The 14,304-nt window shown below is 41.2% G+C and overlaps 1 protein-coding gene across 1 annotated transcript in view; it reads left to right on the top strand.

Annotated features, from left to right (window-relative positions):
- Positions 1 to 14,304, top strand: part of TERT (telomerase reverse transcriptase) — a 287,147-nt gene that overhangs the window by 70,562 nt on the left and 202,281 nt on the right. Inside the window, exon 7 of the mRNA XM_053715763.1 lies at positions 4,447 to 4,542. Within this exon, the coding sequence (XP_053571738.1) occupies positions 4,447 to 4,542 (96 nt within the window). The remainder of the gene's footprint in view (positions 1 to 4,446; positions 4,543 to 14,304) is intronic.

Raw genomic sequence — 14,304 nt, forward strand, 5'->3', positions numbered from 1 at the left:
TAAATTTTCTGGCTCACCATATTGGCTCGCAGAACTTTATGGTTAAGATCTGGGTCTGAGGGTCATCAAGTCTAGCCTTTGGCGATTCCTTGTTTGGACCGGGATTGTCGAAGAGGAGGTGAGGGTCATTCCTTCCTCTAGATAAGATTACTTTTTCGTTCCTTTCAAAAATTTAAAGGAATCCTACTTCTTCCTCTGAACAGGAGGGACGTTTCGGCTTTCTAGATTATCTGGAGCCAGATACAAGAAAGGTGTTCTTAATCTGGGTAGGAGGCCTCTCCTACCTGGGAGTGATATAAACTGTTCCGATTCAGGAACAGGGTCGGAGATTTATTCCAATCTGTTTGGGGTTCCCAAAAAAAGAGGGTCAATTTTAGATCTCAAGAGTCTAGACACATTTTTTCCGAGTACCGCCCTTCAAGATGGAAACTATTCGTTCCATTCTCCCTTTGATCCAAGAGGGTCAATTTATGACAACAGTGGATTTAAAGGACGCGTACCTGCATGTTCCCATTCACAGGGATCATCACAAGTTCCTAAGGTTTGCCTTTCTGGACAAATACTACCAGTTAGTGGCTCTTCCCTTTGGTCTTGCCACAGCTCCCAGAATTTTCACAAAGGTTCTGGGATCGCTGTTGGCAGTGCTTCGGTTACAGACGACATCCTAGTCCAGGCGCCATCATTACAACAAGCAAGATCCCACACGGACATGGTGGTATCCTTCCTGCGATCTCATAGGTGGAAGGTAAATCTGGAAAAGAGTTCCTTAGTCCCAAATACAAGGGTATCTTTCTTATGAACTATATTAGATTCCCTATCAATGAAGATTTTTCTGACAGAAGTCAGGAAATCAAAGATTATCGATACTTTTCTAGTCCTTCAGTCCACTCCTCGGCCATCAGTGGCTCAGTGCATGGAGGTATTGAGGCTGATGGTGGTGGCAATGGACATCATCCCGTTTGCTCGGTTTCACCTCAGACCTCTGCAGTTAAGCATGCTCAGGCAATGGAACGGAGATTATGCGGATTTGTCTCCTCGAATAATACTGGAGCAGGAGACAAGGGATTCTCTTCAATGGTGGTTGTCTCTGGATCATCTTTCCCAGGGAACCTGCTTTCACAGACCATCTTGGGTGATTCTGACAACAGACGGCAGCCTTCTAGGGTGGGGAGCAGTCTGGGGTTCTCTAAAGGCTCAGGGAGTTTGGACTCAGTCAGAGTCGGTTCTTCCTATAAACATCCTGGATCGGAGAGCGATCTTCAATGCTCGCCTGGCCTCAGTTAGCCTTGGTCCAGTTTATCAGGTTCCAGTCGGACAACATAACTTCAGTGGCTTACATCAATCGTCAGGGAGGAACGAGGAGTTCCTTAGCGATGACAGAGGTAACCAAGATAATTCAGTGGGCTGAGGCCCATTCTTGCTACCTGTCGGCGATCCACATCCCAGGGGTGGACAACTGGGAGGCGGACTTCCCGAGCAGGCAGACCTTTCATCCTGGGGAGTGGAAACTCGATCCGGAAGTGTTCTCCAGCCTGATTCTCAAGTGGGGTCAGCCGGAATTAGATCTCATGGCATCTCGACAGAATGCCAAGCTCACAAGATATGGGTTGAGGTCCAGGGACCCCCCAGGCGGAACTGATAGATGCTCTGGCGGTTCTTTGGACCTTCAGTCTAGCATACCTGTTTCCTCCGTTTGTGCTTCTGCCTCGGGTCATTGCTCGAATCAAGCAGGAGAGGGCGTTGGTGATCCTCATTGCTCCTTCTTGGCCTCGCAGGATTTGGTATTCGTATCTGGTGGACATGTCATCTCTGCCACCTTGGAGACTTCCGTTGAGGAAGGACCTTCTAATTCAAGGGCCCTTCCTTCACCCAAATCTAGTTTCTCTGAAGCTGACTGCTTGGAGATTGAACGCTTAATTTTATCCAAGCAGGGGTTTTCTGACTCGGTCATAGAGACCATGATTCAGGCTCGTAAGTCTGTAACTAGAAAGATTTACCATAAGATTTGGCGTAAATATCTCTATTGGTGTGAATCCAAGGGCTACTCATGGAGTAGAGTTAAGATTCCTAGAATTTTGTCTTTTCTCCAGGAAGGTTTGGAGAAAGTTTTATCGACAAGTTCCCTAAAGGGTCAAATCTCGGCCTTATCTATTTTGTTACATAAACGTCTGGCGGATGTCCCAGATGTACAATCATTTTGTCAGGCATTGGTCAGGATCAGGCCTGTGTTCAAACCAGTTACTCTTCCATGGAGTCTTAATTTAGTTCTCAAAGTTCTTCAAGGGGCTCCGTTTGAGCCTATGCATTCTTAGATATTAAGTTGTTATCTTGGAAAGTTTTATTTCTTGTTGCTATTTCTTCTGCTCGTAGAGTGTCAGAGCTCTCGGCATTGCAGTATGAGTCTCCTTACCTTATTTTCCATTCAGATAAGGTAGTTTTACGTACTAAATTAGGATTTCTTCCTAAGGTTGTTTCTGATTGGAAAATTAATCAGGAGATTGTTGTTCCTTCTTTGTGTCCTAACGACTTCTGCACAATTTGGACTTCTGCACAATTTGGACACCTATAAAATCTACAGCCTGCACCTACCAGCTCATTGGTGTGCTCCACGAATATGTGAGTACCCACTTGGCTCTTATCACATTGGGTTTTCACACACACTTGATGATATTACTCATGAGGCACCCCTCTGTTTTTTCTCAATCATTAAAGTCTTACCTGCAGGCGACTAAGGACTTTCGTCAGTCTTCTTCTTTGTTTGTGATTTTCTAAGGAAAACCTAAGGGACAGAAAGCTACGGCTACTTCTCTTTCTTTTTGGCTGAAGAGTATCATACGTTTTGCATATGAGACTGCTGGAGAGTAGCCTCCAGAGAGAGTTACGGCTCATTCCATGAGGGCTGTTGCTTCCTCATGGGCATTCAAAAATGAAGCTTCTGTGGAACAGATTTGCAAGGCTACAACTCGGTCCTCTCTTCACACTTTTCCAAAGTTCTACAAATTTGACACTTTTGCCTCGGCTGAGGCCGCTTTTGGGAGAAAGGTTCTTTAAGCAGTGGTGCCTTCCGTTTAGGTTCCCTGTCTTGTCCCTCCCGTATCATCTGTGTACTCTAGCTTGGGTATTGAATCCCATTAGTAATTAAGATGATACGTGGACTCATTGTGTCATTAAAAAAGAAAAAATGTATGCTTACCTGATAAATTTTATTTCTTTTTTGACACAATGAGACCACGGCCCACCCTGTTCGTGTAAGACAGGTTGTTGGTTATTATAAACTTCAGACACCTGCACCTTGGTTTTTCCTTTCTATCCTTAACTTCTGTAGAATGACTGGAATGGGAGGGAAGGGAGGAGCTATTTAACAGCTTTGCTGTGGTGCTCTTTGCCGCCTCCTGCTGACCAGGAGGTGAATATCCCATTAGTAATTAGGATGATCCATGGACTCATCGTGTCAAAAAAGAAATACATTTATCAGGTAAGCATAAATTTTCTTTTATAACATCCATAAAACAAACCGCTAACCTTACATGTTGGGAGTAAACGCCGACCGCCCAGTACTTCTTATGTGTATAGAATTTTTTAACATGTTTCTTAATCCTAACCAATCCCCTGTATATCAATTGTGCAGCTCTTTGAGCATCAGGGGTGCGCGTTCTTTGATTGACAGGGATTGCTGGAGACATACTGGGCAAGCATACCAGTCTTTAGCATATCGCTATTAAAGCGTCTGCACAGTTTGAGTAGCTGGCGAGAAATACTTCACAGACAGAAGCTTGTAAACGAGCAGTAATGGGAGGGAGTTTGTAGCCCTTCTTATCTGATGAACCGTTAGCCGATAAAACACCCCTAGAGCAGGAGCGGCTTGGTGGGCGGTGAGTGAGGACTTCCATAACGGTTATTTTCAGTAACTTCAAAATGTTATAACTTAATTTTTTTTTAAATTATTTCAAAAACAAAAATAGCATAGCGATACGAACTTTAGAGTCTGCCTATATGTGAAACATAAAATAGCAAGATTTACTAACGCCTTTTTTTTATCTAGTAATGGTCTGTTGGTATATGTTGCCTTTATTTGTGTGTATGCCCTTGAATGTTTTTGCTGATTATATTTGTTCATAAACACTATATGCTCCTCTAGACGGAGGGAAAAAAGCTATTGGTAAAATAAAATTTCTATCTCTAGTGATAACTTTAAGACAAAGGTTCAGAAGTGCTGACTTTTATTACTTTTTTTTTTCTTTATGTTTCCTTTAATAGAGAATGTTGCTAGAGGTTAAACTGCCAAAAAACTTAGTTGCCTAATCGTAAAACAGCAATTTTATTATATTATAATGTTAGGTTATCTATCAGAAATGAAAAAAAAATATTACTAATTGTTTATAAGATAAAATGTGATTGGCAAGTATGTAAATACATGAATAAATCAATCATTCTTCTTCTTTGCAGGTATCTACATTGGTTGATTTTCTTCCAAGCATGAAACAGTTTGTATCTCACCTTCAAAACCATGATCTAATGCAAAACTGTATTCTGGTGGAACAAGTAAATATAACTATTATATACAGAAGATACTGTGTGTGTGGGCATGTGTGCGGGGGGAGTGTATTCAAATATACATATTTAATAAAAAAAAATATATATATATACTTCTTTCTAAAGACACAATGAGTCCACGGATCATCTAATTACTATTGGGTATATCACTCCTGCCCAGCAGGAGGCAGCAAAGAGCACCACATCAAAGCTGTTAAATATCACCTCCCTTCCCTCTAACCCCAGTCATTCTCTTTGCCTACGTTAGTATAAGGAAGTGGTAAAGTTAGGTGTCTGGAAAGATTCTTCAATCAAGAGTTTATTATTTTATTTGCAGTACTAGTATGTGCTGTTTTTACTCCAGGGTGTAGCTGTAGTTCATTTCAGTCTCTTCAGTAGAGCATTGGTGGCTTTTAAGCAAAGGGAACTTGTGGGACATAATTCTCACTGCGCCTCCCTCATATTTAAATAAAGGTTGCTGCCCTTATTATTTTCCACAGGTCCATGTGAGGGAAAGGACCTCTCAAACCAAGTGAGCTGCCTTGCTGCTAGGCAGATTATTGAGGTAAGTGCTAATTTATTTCCTTAAGCTGCTTTAAGGAAAAAAACATGGCACTTTACTATTTCCCTGACAGGGATATTTAATACATTACTCCTAGTGTTGTAAGGAGGATTATGTATGGCAGTTTTGCAGGCACTGGGGACTTGAGGAGTACTTGGCTCAATTTGGTGTTATCTTTTTTTTTTTTTTTTTTTTTCCATTAAACATGTCTGCTGAGACGTTATTTTTGACACGCCCACAATGGGCGGGGCTTGTGTGGCGGTAGAAGTTATCTAAATTGCGCACTTGTTATTCTCTCACTTCCTGTGTATGGAGGAGAGATATCTGCATCTTAACGTTTTTTCAAATGTAACGGTTATTTGCTAGCCTGTCATTACTGAAACATCTCCAGTCTGGATTCTGGTTTTAAGAAATATATATATAGTTTTCCTGCAAGGTAGGCTCCTCAGCAAAGCTATTGCTGAGGTGTAGAGGCTGTTTGAGGTGTTATTAAGATGTTTTTATTTTTCAATATCTTGAAAAAAAGCAGTTACGTTTTTGTATTTGTTCAAAAAATAAAACAGTTTTGTTTTTGCATTGCATGAAAAATAAAGCAGTTACGTTTTAAAATTTAAAGAAATAGTAATGTTTTTTTCTTTATTTAAATTGTTCATAATTTAATTATTTAATTATTTATTTTTATTCTGTAAAGATGGACCAAGACTCTGTTACAAATTACAGATGTCCTTTATGTTTGAATGCTAATATTTAACCACCAATTCCTTTTTGTTCCTCATGTGTTGAGAGAACATTAAATCTTAAGGATAGATTTTTTTGAGCCTATATTGTCTAAGACGGATGCTGTCCAGGAGTCTTCTGACAATGTGCAAGATATGCTGCAGCTTTCTCCTCAAGCGTCCCAAAATTTAGCATCCAAACAGCCTGTGCCCTGCGCTTCCTCTCTTACTCCACCTGGAGTTACCTTGCAAGACATCGCTTCCCTAATGTCATCAGCAGTATCTGATGCGTTGTCTGCTTTTCCCATGCTGCAAGGAAACGCAAGAGGAAATGTAATCAATCAGTGAATAAGGTTGCTGACACAGTAGTGGCTATTCCGAATGTTTATTCCCAAAAACCTGAAGAGGAAGATTCTTCGGTAGCATCTGAGGGTGAAATCTCAGACTCAGACAGTGTAATACCTTTAACTGATACTGAAGTTGTTTCTTTCAGGTTTAAGCTTGAACACCTCCGATTTGTTACTTAAGGAGGTTTTAGCTACCCTGGACGACTCCGACACTACCGTCGTAGTCAATCCTAAGAAGTCTAGTAAACTAAACAAGTATTTTGACGTGCCCTCCATGGTGGAGGTATTTCCTGTACCAGATAGGGCTACAGAGATTATTGCTGAGGAATGGGAGAGACCGGGTATTCCTTTTTCTCCATCCCCTATATTTAAAAAGATGTTTCCTATAGCAGACTCTATCAAGGAGTCTTGGCAGATGGTACCCAAGGTGGAAGGGGCAATTTCCACGCTAGCCAAGAGAACAACTATTCCTATAGAGGATAGTTGTTCCTTTAAAGATCCTATAGATAAAGTTAGAGGGGTTACTCAAGAAAATGTATGTACACCAGGGTTTACAATGGCAACCTGCGGTTTGTATTGCTACTGTCACTAGTGCGGCAGCATACTGGTTTGATGAGTTGTCTGATTCTCCCCTCGAAGAAATCCAGGATAGGATAAAGGCCCTTGAGTTGGCCAACTCCTTTATCATGGATGCTTCCCTTCAGGTTATTAAGCTGGGAGCTAAGATGTCTGGTTTTGCTGTACTGGCCCGCAGAGCTTTATGGTTAAAATCTTGGTCTGCGGATGTTTCATCTAAGTCTAAACTTTTAGCGATTACTTACAAGGGAAAGACCTCGTTTGGGCCAGGTTTGACGGAAATAATTTCTGACATTATGGGAGGAAAGGGCCATTTCCTCCCTCAGGATAAGAGAAATAAACAAAAGGGACGTTCCTTTCAAAATTTCAAGGGAAAGCCTTCCTCTCCCTCTTCCAATCAGGAGCAGTCCAAACCTTCCTGGAGGTCCAATCAGTCTTGGAACAAGGGAAAACAATCCAAAAAGCCTGCGATTGAATTAAAAACAGCATGAAGGGCCTGCCCCCAATCCGGGACCGGATCTTGTGGGGGGCAGACTTTCCTTCTAAACTCAGGCTTGGGTTCGAGATGTTCAGGATCCCTGGGCGGTGGACATAGTGTCCCAGGGATACAAACTAGAGTTCAAGACCTTTCCTCCCAGGGGCAGGTTTCTGCTTTCAAGATTATCTGTAGAACAGACAAAAAGATAGGCGTTCTTACACTGTGTTCGGGACCTCTCCGACCTGGGAGTGATAGTTCCTGTTCGGATGCAGGAACGGGGTATGGGGTTCTATTCCAATCTGTTTGTGGTTCCCAAAAAGGAGGGAACATTCAGACCAATTTTAGATCTCAAGAGTCTGAACAAATTCCTCAGAGTGCCGTCCTTCAAGATGGAGACTATTCGTTCCATTCTTCCTTTGGTCCAAGAGGATCAATTTCTGACAACGGTAGATTTAAATGAAAATATTTTTTATTGAAAACTTCCAATTCAACAAGCAAATAGTAACAACACATGCATTACAGTACAATACAGAACAGAATATTAGCCTTATTTTCAAAATACATAAGGCAGTGTTATGGCATACTCCGCTTACATACAAGGACAATACAAATTGACCATACAGTTTCCTTATGTTGAATTAAAGGGAGACCTCCTTTATATCGAATAGGACTCATAACATGAAAGAAAAGAGAAAGAAGAATGTCTCTCAAAAAGAAAAGAAAGAAGAAAAGGGGAAAGAGAGAGAAAAGTATGAAAAGAGCACTCGTGGGAATTTCTTATTTAACGAGTCCGCCTTCCTAACAGACCCTACCTCCTACCGCCCTCCTCGTTTGCATTCTCACAGAGTCTTCCCAAATTATCCATTCCTCCCATACTTTAAGGAATTCTTGTCTTTTGTCTAACAAAGAAGATGCTATGATCTCCATTTGGTAATAATACTTAATTTTGTTTATTATAATATCATAGTGGGGAACTGCTGTTTTCCAAAAGTTTGCTCTTCGGACAGCAGTACATATTATACCCACTAATTTTAATTATTGCCTATTAAGCCCCTCAATAGGGAAATGCAAAAGGGCTTGCTCCATATTTAGTGTGATCCGTTTATTAAAGATTTTACTTAGTAGCTCAGAGGTGGCATCCCAAATTTTAGTACTTTCATGGCACTCCCACCACATATGAGCGTAGGTACCCTCTGCTTGGCAACCGCGGTAACACTGAGCTGGTCTAACTATGTTTGTATCTGACTGGTAATATTTGAATCTACATGGATAATTATACCACCTATATGTCACTTTAATATAGTTTTCCTTCAAGTTTGTGCTAATAGAGCAAGCCGGGCCCTTTTGGATTATGGTTGCCCATTCCCCTATATCCCTAGAGAGGTTAACCTCGTTTTCCCATTTTTTAATAAAGTATAGCTTCTCTGACCGTTGCTTCGTGAACAGAAATTTATATAGGCTAGAAATTGTACCCCTGATTCTGGAGGTGGAGTTACAGAATTTCTCAAATAGTGTGGGGCTGTTCGAGACTCTTAATCTGCGGACTTCGTCTATCCTAGTTTTTAGTTGGAAATAATGGAACCAGGAATGTGGTGTGGAGGGCAGGATATCGTTATATTGCTGGAACGTGATGACCTCAGAATTTCGTAATGTGTCAGCAATTCTGTATAAACTTTTGTTGGCCCATATTACATTAGTTTGGTTGCTACGTCTGTCTGAGAATATCGACAATGGTGTGAGAAGTGACCCTTCCGGAATTAAATTATATCTTTTTTGTAGGTTATCCCAGAGTCCCAAAGTATGTGCCAATGAGGTGTATTTTGTCCAGAGACCTGGCCTGTCCTTTTTGGGTGTCCAAAACATCTGATAAACTGGGTTAAGATTTAACATGTCTCTCTCTAATTGAACCCATGCTAGGTCACTATCAGAATTATGTAGGAGCACCATCTGAGCTAATCTGGCAGCGTTGAAATAAACTTGGAGGTCAGGTACTCCCAGCCCTCCTTCCGTTTTAGGTTTCAGGAGGGTAATTCTATTTATTCTAGCTTTTTTATTAACCCAAATAAATTCAAATATGTTTTTTTGGACCTTTTTAAGATCTTTGGAAGGAATATCTATAGGCAATGATCTAAATAAGTATAGTAGTTTTGGAAGTATTACCATCTTACTAACAACCATTTTCCCATAAAATGAAATTTTATAAGTGCTCCAGGTTTTAATTTCTTTATGTAGGTATTTATATAGCGGGGGATAGTTAAGTTTATATAGCTCTTTCAGGTTATATGGGATTAGAACTCCAAGGTATTTAATTGCTTGAGTGGCCCACTTAAGATCAAAGTTAATTTCCAACAACTTTTTGGTATGGCTAGGGAGATGGACCTCAATTGCCTCACACTTGTCATTATTGATTTTATATCCCGATAGGGTACTAAACTTTGATAGAAGCTCATATAAAGTTGGTAAAGACAATAATGGTTTGCTAATTGTTAGTATGATATCGTCAGCAAATAAGGAAAGTTTGTGTTCTGTTTTACCTACTGTTATACCGGTTATGTCTCTTTGGTTTCTTATGCTAGCGGCTAAGGGCTCAATGCATATGGCGAATAACAGGGGCAACAATGGGCACCCCTGTCTGGTGCCGTTATGGATATGGATTCTTTTGGATTGGTACCCTGCTACTCTGAGATAGGCTGATGGATTACTGTAAATGGCTTGTATTGCTTTAGTAAAGGAACCTGAAATCCCAAACTGTGACAGAGTTTCAAACATATAATCCCAATGAATTCTATCAAATGCCTTCTCTGCATCCAAAGATAGGAACAGAGAAGGCACTTTTTCATTTGATGCAAAGTCGATCAGATCAATGACCCTGCGTACATTGTCAGGAGCTTCCCTCCCAGTGATAAACCCTACCTGGTCATTCGAAATTAGTTTAGATATGTGTAAGTTTAGTCTAGTGGCCATTATTTTAGTAAGGAGCTTGAGATCTAAGTTTATGAGCGATATTGGCCTATAGTTTTAACAATGGAACTTGTCTCTACCTGGCTTAGGGACCACGCATATTCGAGCCATTAATAATTCGGTAGGGATTCTACCCCCCTCCATTATATAATTAAATGATTCCACCAAATGAGGAACCAGGTCTACCAAGAATTTTTTATAGAAGCTACCTGAATACCCATCAGGTCCAGGAGCTTTATTGCTTTTAAGTTGTTTAATTGCAATGGTTATTTCCTGAGCTGTAATTGGGGCATTTAACTTTGTCTAAAGCAGTTTGTTCTAGCCTAGGGAGATGGCATTCTTTTAAAAACTCTTGTATTCTAATTTTTCTAGAATCTGTCTGATTTCTTGACAAGCCATATAGAGACTGGTAAAAATCAGCAAAGGAGTTAACAATCTGCATGGGATCATTTGTAGTAGAACCTGATGTAGTCTGTATCTGGGGAATGGAAGAGGATCTAGTAATGTTCCTAATCTTCCTGGCTAGCATTCGATCAGGCTTATTGGCATAATCAAATTATTGTGCATCAATAATCCTTAGGGAGGCTTAACGCTTCTTCATCGAGTAACTTATCTAATTCTACCTTTTTTGATGTTATTAGTTTGGTTAAATTAGTTCTTCTAGTGCTTATTATTCGTCTATTGAGATCTTCAATCTCTTGCTTTTTTTCCTCTATTAACTTTTTTTTTTTGTTTGTTTAGGTTTGCTTTTTCTTGAATTAAGAATACCCTCAGGAAAGCTTTAAATGCTCACCATATAAACAAGGGATTAGGAGTTGAGTTTTTATTATCTGACCAAAAGTGTCTAATTTGCTGGGTTAGTTTCTGGCATATTATTTCATCTCTTAAAAGTTATGTGTCTAGGGACCAGGATCTGTCTCTAGAGGGGTCAAAAAAACCTTTTATCGAAACTTCCACAATAGAGTGGTCGGACCAGCAGGTTTGTGCTATATTGGCATATGTTGTTAATGGGCATAGAATCTGGCTAGCAAAAATATAGTCTATCCTGGAGAAAGAGTTATGTGCCGCCGAGTAATATGTATAGTTTTTAACTCCCAAATTATGAAGTCTCCAAATATCTAACAAATTATGATCTAATATAAAGTCACTTAGGATTTTTTTAGAGGGTGTACCTGTGGGGGGAAATCTATCAATTTTATCATTGAGTGTCAGGTTGAAGTCCCCTCCCAGAATAATTTTATATTTTTTCCAGGAAGTCAATAGCTTACTGATTTTGGCCATAAAGTGTCCCTGATTTTCATTCGGGGCATAAATGTTCCCTAATACAATCGAATTGCTGTGTATTTCCCCCCTAAGTATTATATACCTACCATCTGAGTCTCTAATTACCTCTTCCTCTTGGAAGTTCAGTGATGCATGTAGAATAATAGAAACCCCTCTCTTTTTTTTTATGACCAAAAGAGTGATACTGGATCGGAAAAGCCGAGTCCCAATATTTCGGATTTTGTGTAGAAGTGAAGTGGGTCTCTTGTACTGACAACGGTAGATTTAAAGGACGCGTACCTGCATGTTCCCATCCACAGGGACCATCACAAGTTTCTAAGGTTGGCATTTATAGACAAACACTTCCAGTTCATGGCTCATCCATTCGGCCTTGCCACAGCTCCCAGGATTTTCTCAAAGGTTCTGGGATCCCTGTTGGCGGTGCTCCAATTGTGGGGCATTGCAGTGGCGCCTTATCTGGGCAACATTCTGGTTCAGGCGCCATCCTTTCAACAAGCATGATACCAGACGGAAATGTTATCTTTCCTGCGATCTCACGGTTAGAAGGTAAATTTGGAAAAGAGTTCCTTCGTTCCAAATACAAGGGTAATTTTCTTGGTAACCATAAAAGAATCCTTATCAATGAAAATGTTTCTGACAGAAGTCAGGAAATCAAAGATTTTCGATTCTTGCCTAGCGCTTCAGTCCTCTTCTCGGCCATCAGTGGCTCAGTGTATGGAGGTAGTCGGTCTGATGGTAGCGGCAATGGACATCATCCCGTTCGCCCATTTCCACCTCAGACCTCTGCAGTTAAGCATGCTCAGTCAGTGGAACGGAGATTATGCGGATCTGTCTCCACGCGATTACAGCTGGAGCAGGAGACAAGGGATTCTCTTCTTTGGTGGTTGTCTCAGGATCATCTCTTCCAGGGAACCTACTTTTGCAGACCCTCTTGGGTGATTTAGACAACAGACGCCAGCCTTCTGGGATGGGGAGCAGTCTGGTGCTCTCTAAAGGCTCAGGGAACACAGACTCGGATGGAGTCTGTTCTACCCATAAACATTCTAGATCTGAGCGCGATCTTCAATGCTCTTCTGGCCTGGCCTCAGTTAGCCTCGGCCCAGTTCATCAGGTTCCAGTCAGACAACTGGGAGGCGGACTTCCTGAGCGGGCAGACCTTTCACCCGGGGAGCGGGAACTCCAGGCTGGAAAACACTTCCGAATGATTCTCAAATGGGGTCAGCAGGAATTGGATCTCATGGTATCTCGGCAAAATGCCAAGCTTCCGAGGTATGAGTCGAGGTCAAGGGACCCTCAGGCTGTACTGATAGACGCTCTGGCAGTACCTTGGAATTTCAGTCTCGCATACCTATTTCCACCTGTTCACTCTTCTACCTCAGGTCATTGCTCGAATCAAGCAGGAGAGGGCGTCGGTGATCCTCATTGCACCGGCGTGGCCTCGCAGGATTTGGTATGCAGACCTGGTGGACATGTCATCTCTTCCACCTTGGAGACTTCCGTTGAGTAATGACCTACTACTTCAAGGGCCCTTCCTTCATCCAAATCTAGTTTCTCTGAAGCTGACTGCTTGGAGATTGAACGCTTAATTAAGCGTGGATTTTCGGAATCGGTCATTGAGACCATGATTCAGGCTCGTAAACCTGTGACTAGAAAGATTTACCATAAGATATGGAGTAAATATCTATATTGGTGTGAATCCAATGGCTACTCTTGGAGTAGAGTTAGGTTTCCTAGAATTTTGTCCTTTCTCCAAGAAGGTTTGGAGAATGGTTTATCGGCAAGGTCCCTAAAGGGTCAAATATCTGCCTTGTCTATTTTGTTACATAAACGTCTGGCGGACGTCCCTGATGTGCAATCGTTTTGTCAGTCCTTGGTCAGGATCAGGCCTGTGTTCAAGCCAGTTACTCCTCCATGGAGTCTTAATTTAGTCCTTAAGGTTCTTCAAGGGGCTCCGTTTGAACCTATGCATTCCTTAGATATTAAGTTGTTATCTTTGAAAGTTTTGTTTCTTGTTGCTATTTCATCTGCTCGTAGAGTGTCAGAGCTCTCGGCATTACAGTATGAGTCTCCTTACCTTATTTTTCATTCGGATAAGGTGGTTTTGCGTACTAAGTTAGGGTTTCTCCCAAAAGTGTTGTTCCTTCCTTGTGTCCTAATCTTTTGCACAATCTGGATGTGGTGCGTGCATTAAAATTCTATTTACAGGCGACTAAGGATTTTCGTCAGTCCTGCTCTTTTTGTGGTTTTCTCTGGGAAACCAGAAAACTACGGCTACTTCTTTGTGGCTTAAGAGTATCATTCGCTTTGCCTATGAAACTGCTGGAAAGCAGCCTCCTGAGAGAGTTATGGCTCATTCTACGAGGGCTGTTTCCTCTTCCTGGGCATTCGAAAATGAAGCTTCTGTGGAACAGATTTGCAAGGCTGCAACTTGGTCCTCTCTTCACACTTTTTCAAAATTCTATAAATTTTACACTTTTGCCTCGTCTGAGGCCTCTCTTGGGAGAAAGGTTCTTCAAGCAGTTGTGCCTTCCGTTTAGGTTCCCTGTCTTGTCCCTCCCTTATCATCTGTGTACTCAAGCTTGGGTATTGATTCCCAATAGTAATTAGATGATCCGTGAACTCATCGTGTCATTAGAAAGAAAACAAAATTTGTGCTTACCTGATAAATTTCTTTCTTTCTTGACACAATGAGTCCACGGCCCGTCCTGTTCTTTAGACAGGTTGTTGGTATTTTTTAAACTTCAGACACCTCTGCACCTTGTTTCTTCCTTTCTTTCCTTTGCTTCGGTCGAATGACTGGGGTTAGAGGGAAGGGAGGTGATATTTAAAGGGATACTAAACCTAATT

The sequence above is a fragment of the Bombina bombina genome, chromosome 5 (assembly GCF_027579735.1).
Source record: "Bombina bombina isolate aBomBom1 chromosome 5, aBomBom1.pri, whole genome shotgun sequence".
NCBI classification, from domain to species: Eukaryota; Metazoa; Chordata; class Amphibia; order Anura; family Bombinatoridae; genus Bombina; species Bombina bombina.